The following is a 15075-nucleotide window of genomic DNA, read 5'->3' as shown; positions in this document are numbered from 1 at the left end:
AATTATAAATTTCTTATATGCACACAATTATATTACAACTACAGAGTAGACTTTATATTTGAGAAAGCTTTGTTTAAAAATATTACAGCTGATTGTACTGAAGATTACTGAACACAAACTTACTTATAAATGTATTGTCCAACCTTTCGACTACACAAAATTAACATAGAAAATAATTAAAAATAGACGACTATAAGGAAAAGAGTGACGCAGTATTGGGATGACACACAAAAGTTCGCTATAACTCAATGAAAAGTTGCTCCTGATACTTGAGACTGCATTACACAACTTATCAACACTGCTTGACTAGTATTGCTATATTCAGTATTTTCGAGGCCAAAATTCTGTTTCAACGTAAGATTCGTTGGTTTTTCTGCATTGTGGTGGGGTATAAGATCAGTTGAAATTGTCCTTTAAGTTTTATCTTTGTATTAGTACCAACCCATAGCTATTGACTGTGTTAGTAAACAGTAATATTACATTTAAGGTTTATTTGCTCCTTAATTTTGCTGCAATCAGCTGAAATTGAAGACATTATTACAAAAACAGCCCTAGTCATTTTTAATGAAATTGAGTTAAGGACACTTTGCTACTATTTAAAATGTTTATAGATTCCAAAAATGACACATGCCAGATGCAATAGCCACAAAGATAAACACCAGTTGTACGGAAACAGCTGACATGTGTTGTTATATTTATTTTTGTTTTCCTGAAAAATGACAATTTTGACAAGGGTTGTTTTTGTAATAATGTCTTCAATTGTTTTGATTAATAATGACTTGAGTTCCACCTTTATCCTTCACCACAGACGCATGGTGTAAGGTCTCATGCCATGACAAAATTTTGTCATGAAATTTTGACCAGTGCATGGAAACAGCATCATGAAAAATTTAAGAACCCTATTGAATAGCAGATTCTAGTGTCATGCACCAGCTATAATGGCTGGAAAGAAATCACTGTGCCAACCACAAGATACCCCAATAATGAGTGTATTACCATTTATCTATCCGGAAGCATGTGAACATGAGGCCAGTAGTTGGCTAGCTGGACTTGCTCCTGTGTGAGCTATAGCATTACTTACTTACAAATGGCTTTTAAGGAATCCGCAGGTTCATTGCCACCCTCACATAAGCCCGCCATCGATCTCTATCCTGAGCAAGATTAATCCAGTCTATCAACATATCCCACCTCCCTCAAATCCATTTTAATATTATCCTCCCATCTAAGTCTCGGCCTTCCCAAAGGTCTTTTTCCCTCCGGTCTCTCAACTAACACTCTATATGTATTTCTGGATTCGCTCATACATACTACATGCCCTGCCCATCTCAAACGTCTGGATTTAATGTTCCTAATTATGTCAGTTTTGCGTTGTGTAACTTTCTCCATTCTCCTGTAACTTCATCCCTCTTAGCCCCAAATATTCTCCTAAGAACCTTATTCTCAAACACCCTTAATCTCTGTTCCTCTCTCAAAGTGAGAGTCCAAGTTTCACAACCATACAGAACAACCAGTAATATAACTGTTTTATAAATTCTAACTTTCAGATTTTTTGGCAGCAGACTAGAGTTATAGCATTACGGATAAAAAACTTCTATCTTTATATTAATATATTATATTAATCCATGACTACTGACAGTGTAATTTAACTTTACTATAATTGTAAGTTTTGCCTGAATGCACCTGAGAACGGCACGGATCACAGTCAGCTTGTTGAAATTTTTTTTTTTTTTAGTAGGTTATTTTATGACGCTTTATCTACATCTGAGGTTATTTAGCGTCTGAATGAGATGAAGGTGATAATGCCGGTGAAATGAGTCCGGGATCCAACACCGAAAGTTACCCAGCATTTGCTCATATTGGGTTGAGGGAAAAACCCGGAAAAAACCTCAACCAGGTAATTTGCCCCGACCGGGAATCGAACCTGGGCCACCTGGTTTTGCGGCCAGACGTGCTGACCGTTACTCCACAGGTGTGGACTGTTGAAATTTATTACAGTATTGATAATAATAAATTTCTAAAAATTCTGACATCCCATTTTGAAAAACACAACAATATAATAAATTCTGCTTCATTTCCATAAGAAAAAAAGCACTTTACAAGTGCATTTTATTGATGAGGTAATATTGTAAACATAATGAATCTTCATAATCCGTAATCCAAACTACAATAAACAGTGGTATATCAGCACCATGTTATCATAAAGTTGGAACTGCAGGCAGCTGTACTTGCATGTAGTGCGAGACAATGTGTTCGGCAATGTGAAGGAATAAAATATGTAAAATTTCTATTGCAAAGCTTATAAATCTGAAGGTAGTATGAGTATAACTACTCAATGAACTATGTATCAGATACAAATATGGGATGCACATCCGACATTTAGGTTCTTACCATAATGATGTTAGATAAAAAGAAATTTTCTTGTATGAATCTTCAATATAAGTATTCTAAGTCATGTTATGTCACATTAAATTATTATTATTTATTTTAAGTTTCCATTTCAACATGAAGAGAACTCGGTGTTGAACTCATTTCTACACTGGGTTACTCATACAATAATACAATTTAACCATACTATTATATTTCTTTCCCTTCTTGGCAGTGCATAAACAATGTTGCATTAATTACAAACATTCTGCTAACAAGTTCCGGGTTAGATCTTATATCTGTTTAGTTATACTGGACGATTCTGTGATTTTGTTACACTTTTAGGGATAAGACAGATCATTATGAACAACTTCCGTACAGGAACCCATGTCTAGAAGTGTTTTGCTTGGCAATTACAGACCATGACATGTGTTGTCATAATGAAACATGGTCCGAAACGGGAATCTAGTGAGACAAAATTAATTTGGTCACCCTCATGAAAGTGCATTTTATTGATGAGGTAATATTGTAAACATAATGACTCTTCATAATTCGTAATCCAAACTACAATAAACAGCAATATATCAACACCATGTTATCGTAAAGCTGACCTGCAGGCAGCTGTACTTGCATGTAGTGCAAGACAGTGTGAAAGAAAGAAGGGGGTGTGTTCGGCAATGTGAAGGAATAAATGTTAAATTTCTATTGCAACTTTTAGCTTGAGGTATGTAGTATGTTTCAACATAATATTGGGAAGAATACAGAAAAACGTGTGTTCATGCTGATGACTAGACATCGGATTTATATACGCAAATGCATATTTAGTTTGCTTTTACTTGTGATATGGAATGATTTCTGCAATATGCTTCATGTTCTTCTGTTTTTGTATGTGAAGTTTTATAGTGTATATAATTGCATATTTCCGATGTTGCTGCACATTTAATCATTTTTCCATTCATAGAGCATATAATACATGTATTTTTTTAATTTTAAAATTAATACTTAAACACATCAGTGACAAGATAATAAAGTCCTTACTATAGAGGCACCCGTAAAGATCCTCTCCGAACACTACTGACAAAATCACGTGATGTTACTGCTTCAGCTTTGAAAGTATTTTTTTTTTCCAAATACATTCATGTTACATGTATTGTGCATGGACTTCATACAGTAGCGGAAGTCATAAGGAAAATTTTCCTGACGTGAACACTTTGATATCCAGCACCAAGAAGATTTTGTTAAAACCCCTTCCAGAGGTAGTGCTTACGAAAAACAATTTCCAGACCTTTCATTACCCCCAAAGCCAATACTTACCTTTGGGGTATGTGGATTGAAGCTGCACTCTTTTATTCAGATAATTTCAATGCAGTTAAAGAATTCGTTGGTGCGCTAAATGCAACTGAAGCTTTGTCAATTGAATGTTCACAAAATATTTTTAGTAGTGACTATTTGCAAAGGGACTTGGCTATAATCAAGGCACACTTCAAAGTTATAGCTGAAGCCACAAAAAACTCGAAAAATGTGGTGTGTCTTTGGATGAATCCTCAAGGAGGTTCAGAGTAAACTTCAGTGTGCTCTTTTAAAGTATGCAGAAAAATTAAATGGTAAATTGTACAGTGTTTAGAGAGAAATCCTGACATCAAAGGTTTGTGTTCTGTGGATAAATATCTTCAAGGTGAAAAAGTAGTGCTTTCCCAGAGCTAGTAAGTGCTTTCAAATTTTGCCCAATAACATCTGTAGACGTAGAAAGATCCTTCTCTGCATACAAACTTGTGTCAAGTAATAAAGTCACAAACCTACCCTTGAGCATTTCGAAAAAAAAGGAAGAACGTACATTGTAAGTACCAAAATGTATAAGCCTGAAATTAAAATTTTTAGTGCATATTTTCGAAATTATAGAGCATATTTTTTTAGATTTTTGACAGCATAAATGCATGCATATTTTACATATTTTTAGTGCATATAAATCCGATGTGTACCGATGACTGGCAAATCATTAAAGAACAATCATTATTTATTATGCATATTGGAATAGACTTTCAAAAAGAACGGATCTGAAGGTATCAACAAAACCTTTTTTATGCATATAACAATCCTCGAACTTCAAAACAATTAAGGTGGTAGGTGTGATAACCTGTGGGTTTGTAAGATATATACAAGTTTGTGAACAGTTGCTGGCATTGCAAGCAAGATATAATTGAAGTTACTATACTATTATAATAATAAATATACTATAATCCTTACATCTATAGACTTTTAAGTTTATTCTCATTATTTCATAATTCCTGCATATAGGCTTAATTTATTCACATAATATATAAATATTAATTTCTTCCAGGTGAGATTATGTTGCACAGAGGAAGGGGTGATTTACTGTTGTAACACGCATGGAACTATTTGAAGTGCTGCAGGGAAAAAAGGGCATTAAATGAATAATCTACTATTTTAAATATGATTTTTTACAGTTCTTTCAAAGTGTTTAGTAGATAGGAATTAGCACACCATCGCTGTGCTTCCAAAATCCACTATGTGCGTTTAAACAAAATTTTCATGAAAAAGAAAAAACTTTATCACTTTTAATTCCCTTAATTTTCAAAGCTACTTTCGGTATAATTTCAATCATTACATGAATAATGATGAAATTATACCGAAAGTAACTTTGAAAATCAAGGGAATTAAAAGTGATAATGTTTTTTTTCTTTTTCCTGAAAAATCTGTTTAAATGCACATTTTGGAAGCGCAGCAATGACACATTTTTATTGAAACATCAGGTTTGGTTAAATTGTGAAGTACAATTGCCTACAAGTATCACAAAATTATCGAAACCACTTTCATCCACTGAACCTACTGCCTATTCTTCAAAAGTAGGAAGACCACATAAATCCTTTCATAAAGATAGTGTAAAAACTAAGCACAGAGTGATACGAGCCTTGTTGCAGAAACTTCGAAAGAAGAATATTTTTTCAAGTTAGACCAGACGGCAGTTCGGAAGGCGGTCGGCTGCTATATACGCCGTAGCATTTCTGGCATGTGACATCACACGCTTGTACAGTAGAACCAATCAGAATCAGTCTGTAACAAGTACTTCCCCAGTTCGTTTGTTCACGTGTGAGTGTTTCAATACACTGAATAAGTAAAACTAACATTTACTGTGTGTGTGTAAGATAAATAAATGGAAGAAGAGACTGTAAAAAGACAAGTATTGCACAGGCAGGTGCAGAAAATATTGTTTAAGGTGTATAATTATTTTAAAAACGTTGACGAGCTGAATGCTGCCGGCCATCTTGATGCTGGCTGCAATGTTGCCAACATGCAAGAAATGACTGCAGAAGCATGTGGTGTGGAATTGAGAACCGTGCAAAGAATATTGTTAGTGAAGGAAACAGGGTTTGTTTGGTGTCATGCTTACAGTAATCAACGGCTAAGGTCATTATTGTCTTTTGACAATTTAAATTCTCTCCTGCGCTATTTGTATTGCATGTGCACGTGAAGTACGATGTGGCAATGTTGTATGCTGCCTTGTCCTCTCTATCTGTCTCTCTCGACACAAACGCTAGCAGACTACCGCCTTCAGAATTGCCATCGACTCTAGTTGGCTTTGAGACAAAAATTTGGGACACTTGAATTTTACTTTGTAAATATATTTAATAAGTCACCAATATGTTTTAAATAGTAATTAATAAATTATAATCTTACTACATAAAAAAAGAAAATGAACATGACTTCATAACACCATCAATACCCATTGCTGTCACACTCTGCATATAAGCAAAATTTTGTTCAAATCTAGATTGTGATGTTGTTGGTAATTGCTGGTTATATGAAGCCATAATCATTTTCGTTTTCAGTCTGTTACCAGTACGTTTATAATCGCAAATTAAATTGATCACCATTTAAAACACATTGGTGACATATTAAATACAAAGTTAAATTCAAGTATCCCAAATTTTTTATCCACCAGCGTATAGGCCCCTATGCTACTTGCAACTTTTGTACAAAATTTCATAAAAGTCTGAGGGATACGAGAAAAGTTTAACCTTCATTTAAATGCACCCTTTATAAAGGGATATTTCTTCTTATAGGCTACAATCGTAATCAGAATTTGTACACAACCTGAGTTCCTATACGAAACTTGTTCATAATAAGTAACAATGTCACAGAATTATTCATGTATAAATAATCATAAATCATATGCGTTTTAGGATTTCATGGTGAATGGGCATTCCACTGTGTCCTGAAACCTGACATTTTCAATGTGTTGTAACTACATAATATTATATTATAGGTTCCATAATCAGGGCAGATAGGTATGACCAGACAGATCACTTAGTCTGTTGGACTTATGTCTGACTATTCCAGACAACTGAGATCAAATAAATTCTAACTGAGGGGAATATCTGTGTCAATGAATTACTATGAATAATTAAAAGGTGGATAAAAAGGAGATACTGTATATAAGCAAATAATCTGCGCATATTTTTTCCCCGGAATTCAGCAAAGAAAAAATGGAATGTGCACATTATTTGAAATAAGGTTGGTACCACTTTGCCTCAGACACTTTTTTAATTTCCTCTCCTAAAATTAGGGTGTGCGGATTATTCAATGGAATGGAGTATTGGCATATATACAGTAATAGCACATATCTTTATACTTGTGTAAGTGGAACAAAATGAAATTCTTAAAGGAATGCATACAATTCCGAAAATGATACCAATATATCTGTTTTACAAAGCAAATATATTGCTTTAAAAATTGATTTCACCAAACGTTTGTCATATGAAGACCCAGTGTTGTAACCAGAGGTGTTTGAAAATGGTGTTATTTTTACCGAAATTTGTTGAAATAAAATTCAAATTGTGACGTTTTGTTTTTAAAATTCTGAAATGAGTAACAAGATCTAAAACACGAAAAATGGTGTTGTTGAATATAATAAAAATTCGTTTTATTTCGCGATTTAAGTACGTCATATATGGTCAATTATGCATAGACAATAAAAGAAAATGCCAACTGCTGCATTTTGTCACTTTTGTTTTTATCGTGAATTGTGAAAAACAAACACCTCTAGTTTTATAAGTTATAACAATTATGGCAAGCCTGTAAACAACACACACTATGATTTATGCATATTGAAAGGTTACTTACAGCCAGTTCATTCTTCAGAGCTAATATTTCAGAATCCTTTTCAATAAGAAGAGACTTCAGGGTGCTGTCATGAAAATCTCCCTCAGAATCTGAAGACATGACAGCACGGTCACTAGTGTACAGCTATGAAAAGAAAAGAAACAGTAAAAATAATGTTTAAAAGATATCACTGGAATATAATATGTGGTGTTGCAGATATTAGAAGTGAACTCGCAAGTTGAGTTCACCTCTAATATCCGTATCTTATTTCACTAAGGGCGGTTGTCACAATGATGAGATTTTCAGGAAAGGTCTTATGAACATGAAGAAAACTGTTGACCATAAAGGCTGTTAGTCCATGAAAATAACATTATTGTAAATTCTGAAGTTGGAAGTCCATATTCGCCCTTAGTACTCCAAGAATGACAGTGACTTCCGACCTTGTACAAACAGATTCTCGTGAACTACTGGGAGTTAGACTACCAGCTTTTGTGATCTGATAGAGAAGAGTTTTCTTATTAAGAATCATTAAGAATCCGAAAATAGCACAAATGGACACCCGCCCTTAGTCAAATAAGGTACAGAATACACAATCCCTCATATATATTCTACTTTTTTGTATTATTTTTTTCATATACATTAAGCTCTAGTGGCCTCATTGTATCATTTAATGCTACTGAATTCAATTATCTGTCCTAGGGCTGACATTGGCAGCCCCTACTACCAGTGAAGTAGTTTCTTCTGGTCAGTAATTGGCTGAAAGGATATTAATACTTCCAAATTTCAAACATGTTTAAGCCAGAAAATTTCTATTAAACACAATCTTCTTTTTTCACTTTGTTTTAGAGAAGGGGCCCAAACAGTAGCTAGCACTGCAGCCTCTAATTGGCTTATTGTGCCTTATGGCTCCTATTGTAGAAATGAAGTTCGAAGTCCAAATAGTAAATTTAATATCGTGACTCGACAATGTGGTTCTCCCTTACAGATTCAAATCATATTAGTGGCTGCAAACTAAGTTCATTAGACGTTCAAATAACAATTTTTTTTAGATTTATTTTTAATGAAAAATACAAGACATTTTGAAAGTTATTTGCTTCCATAATAATGAAACATACTCCCTCTGAATGGTTTTCTTATGCGAAATACTTTTTTCTTGAACCTATCCACCTTCAGTTTTTGAGTTTCAACGTGAAAACGCAAGTAACAAGTCAGTACGATCAGTGGGTTTTTCATATGAGAGTAAAGCAGTAGTTATTTCAGGTCACTGTGGATTGTAAGTGAAAGTTATAAAAAGTCAGGTTTGCTATGCTTTCGAACAATAGACATTGCATCTTGGTATAGCTGCTGCATGTAGAGCTTGAAATGTAGAGGGTAAAATAATTTTATCCTGCTAAGAACTCTTGCTGAAATGATCAGGAGACTACAAAATTTTGTAGGCCTCTTACTTGCAGGGGCAGCTCGTCCATAAGAGCTGCAGAGCTGCAGCACTCCCTGCTTTGACAGGAAAATAAAAATAATATTTATTTTAATTTGTAGAAGAATTGTTACAGCTTTTATTGGTAAATTGCTTTATATTTCATCTGGCCGGGAATATGTACTATTATGTTATGCATAATCTTTTTGTGCGTCGACTGTATTGGAATTGACACTGCATTCAAAGTCGTCCTGGGATCTGCAGGGTGGTCAGCTCATAGAGAGTGTCTTGCATGGTCAGGGGGTAGAGAGGTGAAGGGAAGCAGAGGGAAACTGCCGCTGTTTAAAACCCATATCTCACTGCAGTGGCTTGCAGAGCCAGGCCACAAGGGATCTTTCCTCTCCTCCCACACCGCTATTGTAATGCTGCGTCAAAAGGATTCTTTATCCCCTTGAAACTTAATGACAAAATTTTTATTTTCTTTTCACATACTTATTGTTGTAGAATCTTATCGAGTTAATATAACAAAATTAATATTCTCTTTCGCCTTATTATTACGTATATATCCAGCCTCCAGCAGAACCTAATAGTTGCCTTAACTCAAAATGATTGCACGAGTAGAATCCTTTTGATATAGCACGTAAAATACGAAAGAGACTTCTTTTCCAGTTTTAGAAAATTGTTGACCATCAGTATATCTGAGTGTTGCTTTGGTGTGACGTCTTAGTACCATAACTTAACCAGTGCAAATTTGCAAGCATGAGTGTGTGTGAATTACAGAATATTAATTTTATTTTTCTCAACTTTCCCTTGCGAGAATATTGATGTAATGAAGTGAAATTAAAGGGTCGTCTGTTACCCGACTTAAATCTTACTTAAGCTTCATCCAGCCGAAATAGTGCATATATGTAAGGAAGTATAACAATGAAATTTACACTAAGCATTTGTGGTTACGTGGATGTGAACGAAAAAAAAAATCTGTATTTTGTTTTCTTTTGCTCCTCTTCGGTGGTGATGCTGCATGGACTAGGAGTGGTGTGACAGATTTAGGACATTTGCCCCTAAAAAGCAAAATGCATGAATCTTCGCAGCCTCACCTGAAAAATGTTGTTTCATTGGCTATGTTACGCAACTCATACTGCTGTGCAATTAAGTGAAACGAACAGAACAAACATTCTCGAACATAATCAAGAAGTGAGAAAAAAATCGTGAAATTATTTTTAAAAAATATTGATTGTATCAAATTTTGTGGCCAATATGAACTTCCCCTTAGGGGACATGATGAAAAAGACGATTCGAAGAACCCTGATGTGTTTCGTGGGTTGCTACAGTCCGCGAGTAATCTAAACGAGCCTCTCAAAAATCATTTGGAACATGCCACTGTTTAAGGTTATTCTAAGACAATTCAGAATGAACTGGTAGATTGTAAGTTGAGTGTCTGCAGATCTGAAACTCAGACTGAAATCGATGGTATTAGTTTTCCTTAGGGATTAGCAAATGGTCCCACAGACATCTCCCAACTAAGTCAGGAAGTTTTGGTTTTTCGAGATGTAGTGCATTTATTTTTGTCCTATACTTATTAGTAATGGTATCAAAAAGTGAAATTTGTATGTACCGAAATCTACTGCAGCTCTCCCAATCCACAAGTTCACGAGCCGCCATTGGTTTATTGTAGTGTGTTTTTTGTTTTATTATGAAATTCAATTAGTTCTCAAAACTGACGAAAGATGGATTTTGGTAAATAGGAAAATTATGTAGGAAAATTAACGCTTCACTGAAAGTTGCTATTTTTCGAAAATCCTTGGAGCCTAGCTTCAAAATGACGGGTCATTCATTAAAATCCATTCAACCATTTTTCCGTAATTTCCATTACCAGTTCAAATTATATATATGTTGTTGTTGTTTTCTAATGCCAGGCATTTGACAATAAAGTCAATTGACCTCTTGCACTCCAATATTTTTCAAAGATATTATCATGACCAGCCAATGAAGCACAGATTTTGAAGTGTTCCGAATCCATTTCTTGATTTGAGTTGCACAATGGGCAGTTAGGGGACTGATATATTCCAATTCTATGCAGGTGTTTAGCCAAACAATCATGGCCTGTTGCCAATCTAAATGCAGCTACAGACGATTTTCGTGGTAAATCGGGAATTAACTGTGGATTTTGATGCAGAGAGTTCCATTTTTTTCCCTTGGGATTGTGTTATCAAATTTTGTTTGTTGAAGTCTAAGTATGTAGATTTAATAAATCTCTTCACAGAGTAATACGTAGATTTAGTAACAGGTCTGTAAGTAGCAGTGCTGCCCTTCTTTGCTAAAGCATCCACATTCTCGTTTCCCAGGATTCCACAATGGGATGGTATCCATTGGAATACAATTCTTTTATTGAGTGATATTAATTGAGAGAGCATTTTAGTTATTTCTGCTGTTTGAGATGAAGGTGTGTGTTTAGAGACAATTGATAGAATAGCTGCTTTGGAGTCTGACAATATAACTGCATTCTTAAATTTATTGATGTGGCATAGAAGATTCCTGAGACATTCACTTATTGCAATGATTTCACCATCAAAACTTGTTGTTCCATATCCAAGTGATCTATAAAGTGAGAAGAGACAGCACGTAACACCTGCACCGGCACCTTGTTCTCTGGAGATCATAGATCCGTCGGTGTATAAATGAAGCCAGTTTTGTGGAGGGTACCTAATATTAATTGTCTCTAAAGACAATTGTTTCAGTATTTCAGTGTTTACTTCTAATTTCAGTATTGCTTCTGTTAAATTTAGATTATATTCTATATTTAATAGAGTTAAAGGGTTTGGTTTAATTTGTAAGTTTTCTTTTAAATTCGGGATATTGATTTTCTGTTTTAATTCTTGAACAATGGATATGAAACTTTTTTGAGTTTTCAATCTACAGAGAGGGCTGTATGAATGCGAATTGTTTCCTGGTAATTGGATAAGTATTTCATATTGAATCAGTGCTTTTTCTTCTATTGTCATTTTGATACTGTTAATATTAGTGAGGAATCTCATAGAATCTATTGGAGTTGTTTTGATTCCACCAGTAATGAGTCTGAGAGCTTGGTTTTGAACATATTCTATGTCGTTTATGAAAGGTGAGGTAATTAAAATTTCTCCGCAGTATGTCAGCACTGGCTGTATAAACATTTTGTATGTAGTGTTCAAAGTATTCCTAGAGCATCCCCATTTCTTTCCTGCTAGTCTTTTTAGAAGGGAGAATCTTTTACGAGCTTTTTCAGAAATGTATTTCAAATGGTTGCTCCATGTTAACTTACTATCGAAAATGACTCCAAGATATTTGGATTCATAAGTCCTAGGAAGGTGTTGGCCATTGTATTGGATATTGAATTCTCTTTCTTTTTTACCAAGTGAAAATATTTGGTAGTTACTTTTGCGTAAAAAAAAATTATATATATATGTCTTTACAGTTCCAGAGTCCCACTGCAGTGCACTTCCACAATCTCCCCAAAACGTATTATTAACTCCTCAGGCAGATATCCTCTTTATGAGTATGCCAGTCAAATACTGGTACATCACTGTTTTCGTTAATGCTATTGTAATGATGATAATGAATACAGAATAACGAATTGAAGAGCGACAGTAGAATGATGGAGGGAAAAACACTGAGGGTCACTGGATTTGTCCACAACAAATACGACTCTGCCAACAGCAGGACTCGAATCAGGGTCCACATTAATTGTAAGCTGATGCTCAAATCCAATTGAACTACCATAACAACAAGACAATCTAGGCATTATTTTAACTATTCTATATACAGGAATAAGCACAGAGAGGACGGCTACACATGTTGCATTCCTGGCTGCTTCACAGCAGGCTAATCCTGTTACCACAATGTACTGAAGGAAAAATATGAATGCGGAAAAGTAGCTTCATTCTTTAACTGGAGCCAATTCGTAAAATTAATCTCTATCCTCGTGTTTAGCATTCCCAAATCAATTAAGCAAACTTATTCCTATTGATGTAACAGGATAGCAACATAAAATTGGTTGCATAGTACAATTCACCGACATGACATAATTATGTCAAATTACTGTACACGACAATGAAATAATTATAAATATTTGATAGAATCACAGAAAATAATATTGCATTATACATATTACATAGATATCTAATGCTATTTATGCAAAAACATATAGGACAAACCATACAATTTTACTGGCCACTTCCAGTGACTGACCACCATAATTCACATTCTGAATAACCAATTTATTTTATGATGAATCCATACTTTTCATTTCTCTATAGCAAACAGTTGACTTTCATTTTTTATGTTAGTTTGATTTTCTTTCATTAAGAGTTAAAACAGATTTAATTGTTTGATGCCTGAATTTTCTTAGTTTTTCTAGTAATTCTTAACATTTTCTTAAGCAAAGGTTTATATCAACTACTAATTTTGACATTTAAAATTATTGTTTTAAGTGCTTTGTCAGAAACATGAACATGTACAATAAACCCTCGAGATAATAAATATCTCATTGCCCACTTAACAGCAAATGACCAAGAGCAAGAAAGATGAGTGACCAACCACTATATCATGCTAAGGCTGGGTTGCAAGAAAACAGACCTATAAATAATGTATTCCTCCATTAATTAGTGGACCTTTAAAGTTAATGGATTGTCGGGTTGCAGAAGAGGAATTTAACGGGCCACTAGTTATTGGATCGTTAACCAAGCATCTTTGTATTTCACAAGTGACGCAATAAGACATGAATAAATAAAAAGTGAACATCAGCTGCTAGACTGCCATGAGACATTGCTTTTATTGTTGTCAAAATTTGCAATAAATATAGACAAATACGAACCAGAAAGAAATCAGGAACAGAAGTTTCAGTAAGAAAGATAAATATGCCTATTTGTTATTAGAAATAGCGCACGAGTGCATAAATTTTATAGAAAATAAAAAGATAGACTATAGAGCACATAACCTCGTCGTCAGACGATGCACTAGAGTCTGTAATAAAGAAATAATAACTTCACTATTCGAAGAATTAATGAATAAATGAATAAGTATATAAAAAATTAATCGAATTACCGTATATCGATAACTAAGAAGAGATACCTCTATCTACAAAATGGTAATTCAGTTTAACATTATTATTATTATTATTATTATTATTATTATTATTATTATTATTATTATTATTATTATTTACATTAATTACATTATTATTGTGTTCACAAAACTGAACAGTGTACTAATATTTTGTTCCTGAATAGAAGATCTTGCAAAGACGAAACATAACAATATATAAGGAGCTTGTCTACTTTGAGAAAATAATTTCTAAAATATTTTTTTTTATTTACCTGCAAACGTACAGATACGAGGTATCACTTTTTAGCCATCGATATGCAATATTATTTTAATATCGTATATGCAGGCCTATTATACAAAATATCGCATGCCTGAATCTCATACAGGTAACATTATGATGAATCAAAATATATAAACTATTCGACAATACACAAAATGTACGTAAGATGACTGTCTAATGGAGGAATAAATATTATTATAGGAAGGAAATTAGATCTCTAAGTTAGTGAATCCTTTAACAGACCAATAACACTAAAGATGTTTCTTGTAACGCGTCTTTTGAACTTATTGGTCCATTAATGGCTAATGAAGGAATAAATACATTCTTGCAACCCACCATAAGTCCCAATTTTAGTGATCGGCCAGCTGGCCAATCACGGTTACATATAGTGGCCAATAACTCAATTATTTTTGTAGGTATTGAAAAATTCAATAAAATGCCTAAATATACCTGGATATCTTATGAAGTGGAAGCCATTTTCAATGCCATTAAAGAACTTAAAGTTAATGGTATTTTTGTGCATGCTACAAGCAAAACAATTTAATGTTCCTAAGACTAATCTTCTGTTTCACATTAAAAATCCAAGCCATAAAGATACAATGGGTCCATCAAGAGTACTGACTAGAAATGAGGAGACAACTCTTGTCAGGTACGCAATTGCATTTTTAAATAAATTCAGTCCAATTTAATGACAAATATCTTATAGAATGTTAGTCTCCTGTTTATATTAATCATACTAACATTATAACATATAAATAAAATGCGCCTGTCTGTTACCACTAGTTTTGAATACCAGATGGTTGCTTGAATTGCCGAG

General features: G+C 34.0%; 1 protein-coding gene across 3 annotated transcripts in view; it reads right to left on the bottom strand.

The window, feature by feature from the left end:
* LOC138696399 (putative leucine-rich repeat-containing protein DDB_G0290503) overlaps positions 1 to 15075 on the bottom strand; it is a 260919-nt gene that overhangs the window by 158391 nt on the left and 87453 nt on the right. For all 3 annotated transcript variants that reach the window (XM_069821308.1, XM_069821309.1, XM_069821310.1), the window contains exon 13: positions 7507 to 7629. In XM_069821308.1, the coding sequence (XP_069677409.1) occupies positions 7507 to 7629 (123 nt within the window). The remainder of the gene's footprint in view (positions 1 to 7506; positions 7630 to 15075) is intronic.

This window comes from Periplaneta americana, chromosome 3 (assembly GCF_040183065.1).
Source record: "Periplaneta americana isolate PAMFEO1 chromosome 3, P.americana_PAMFEO1_priV1, whole genome shotgun sequence".
Classification (NCBI taxonomy): domain Eukaryota; kingdom Metazoa; phylum Arthropoda; class Insecta; order Blattodea; family Blattidae; genus Periplaneta; species Periplaneta americana.
The sequence above is the reverse complement of the archived record's forward strand: the minus strand, read 5'-3'. Positions and strand labels throughout refer to the sequence as shown.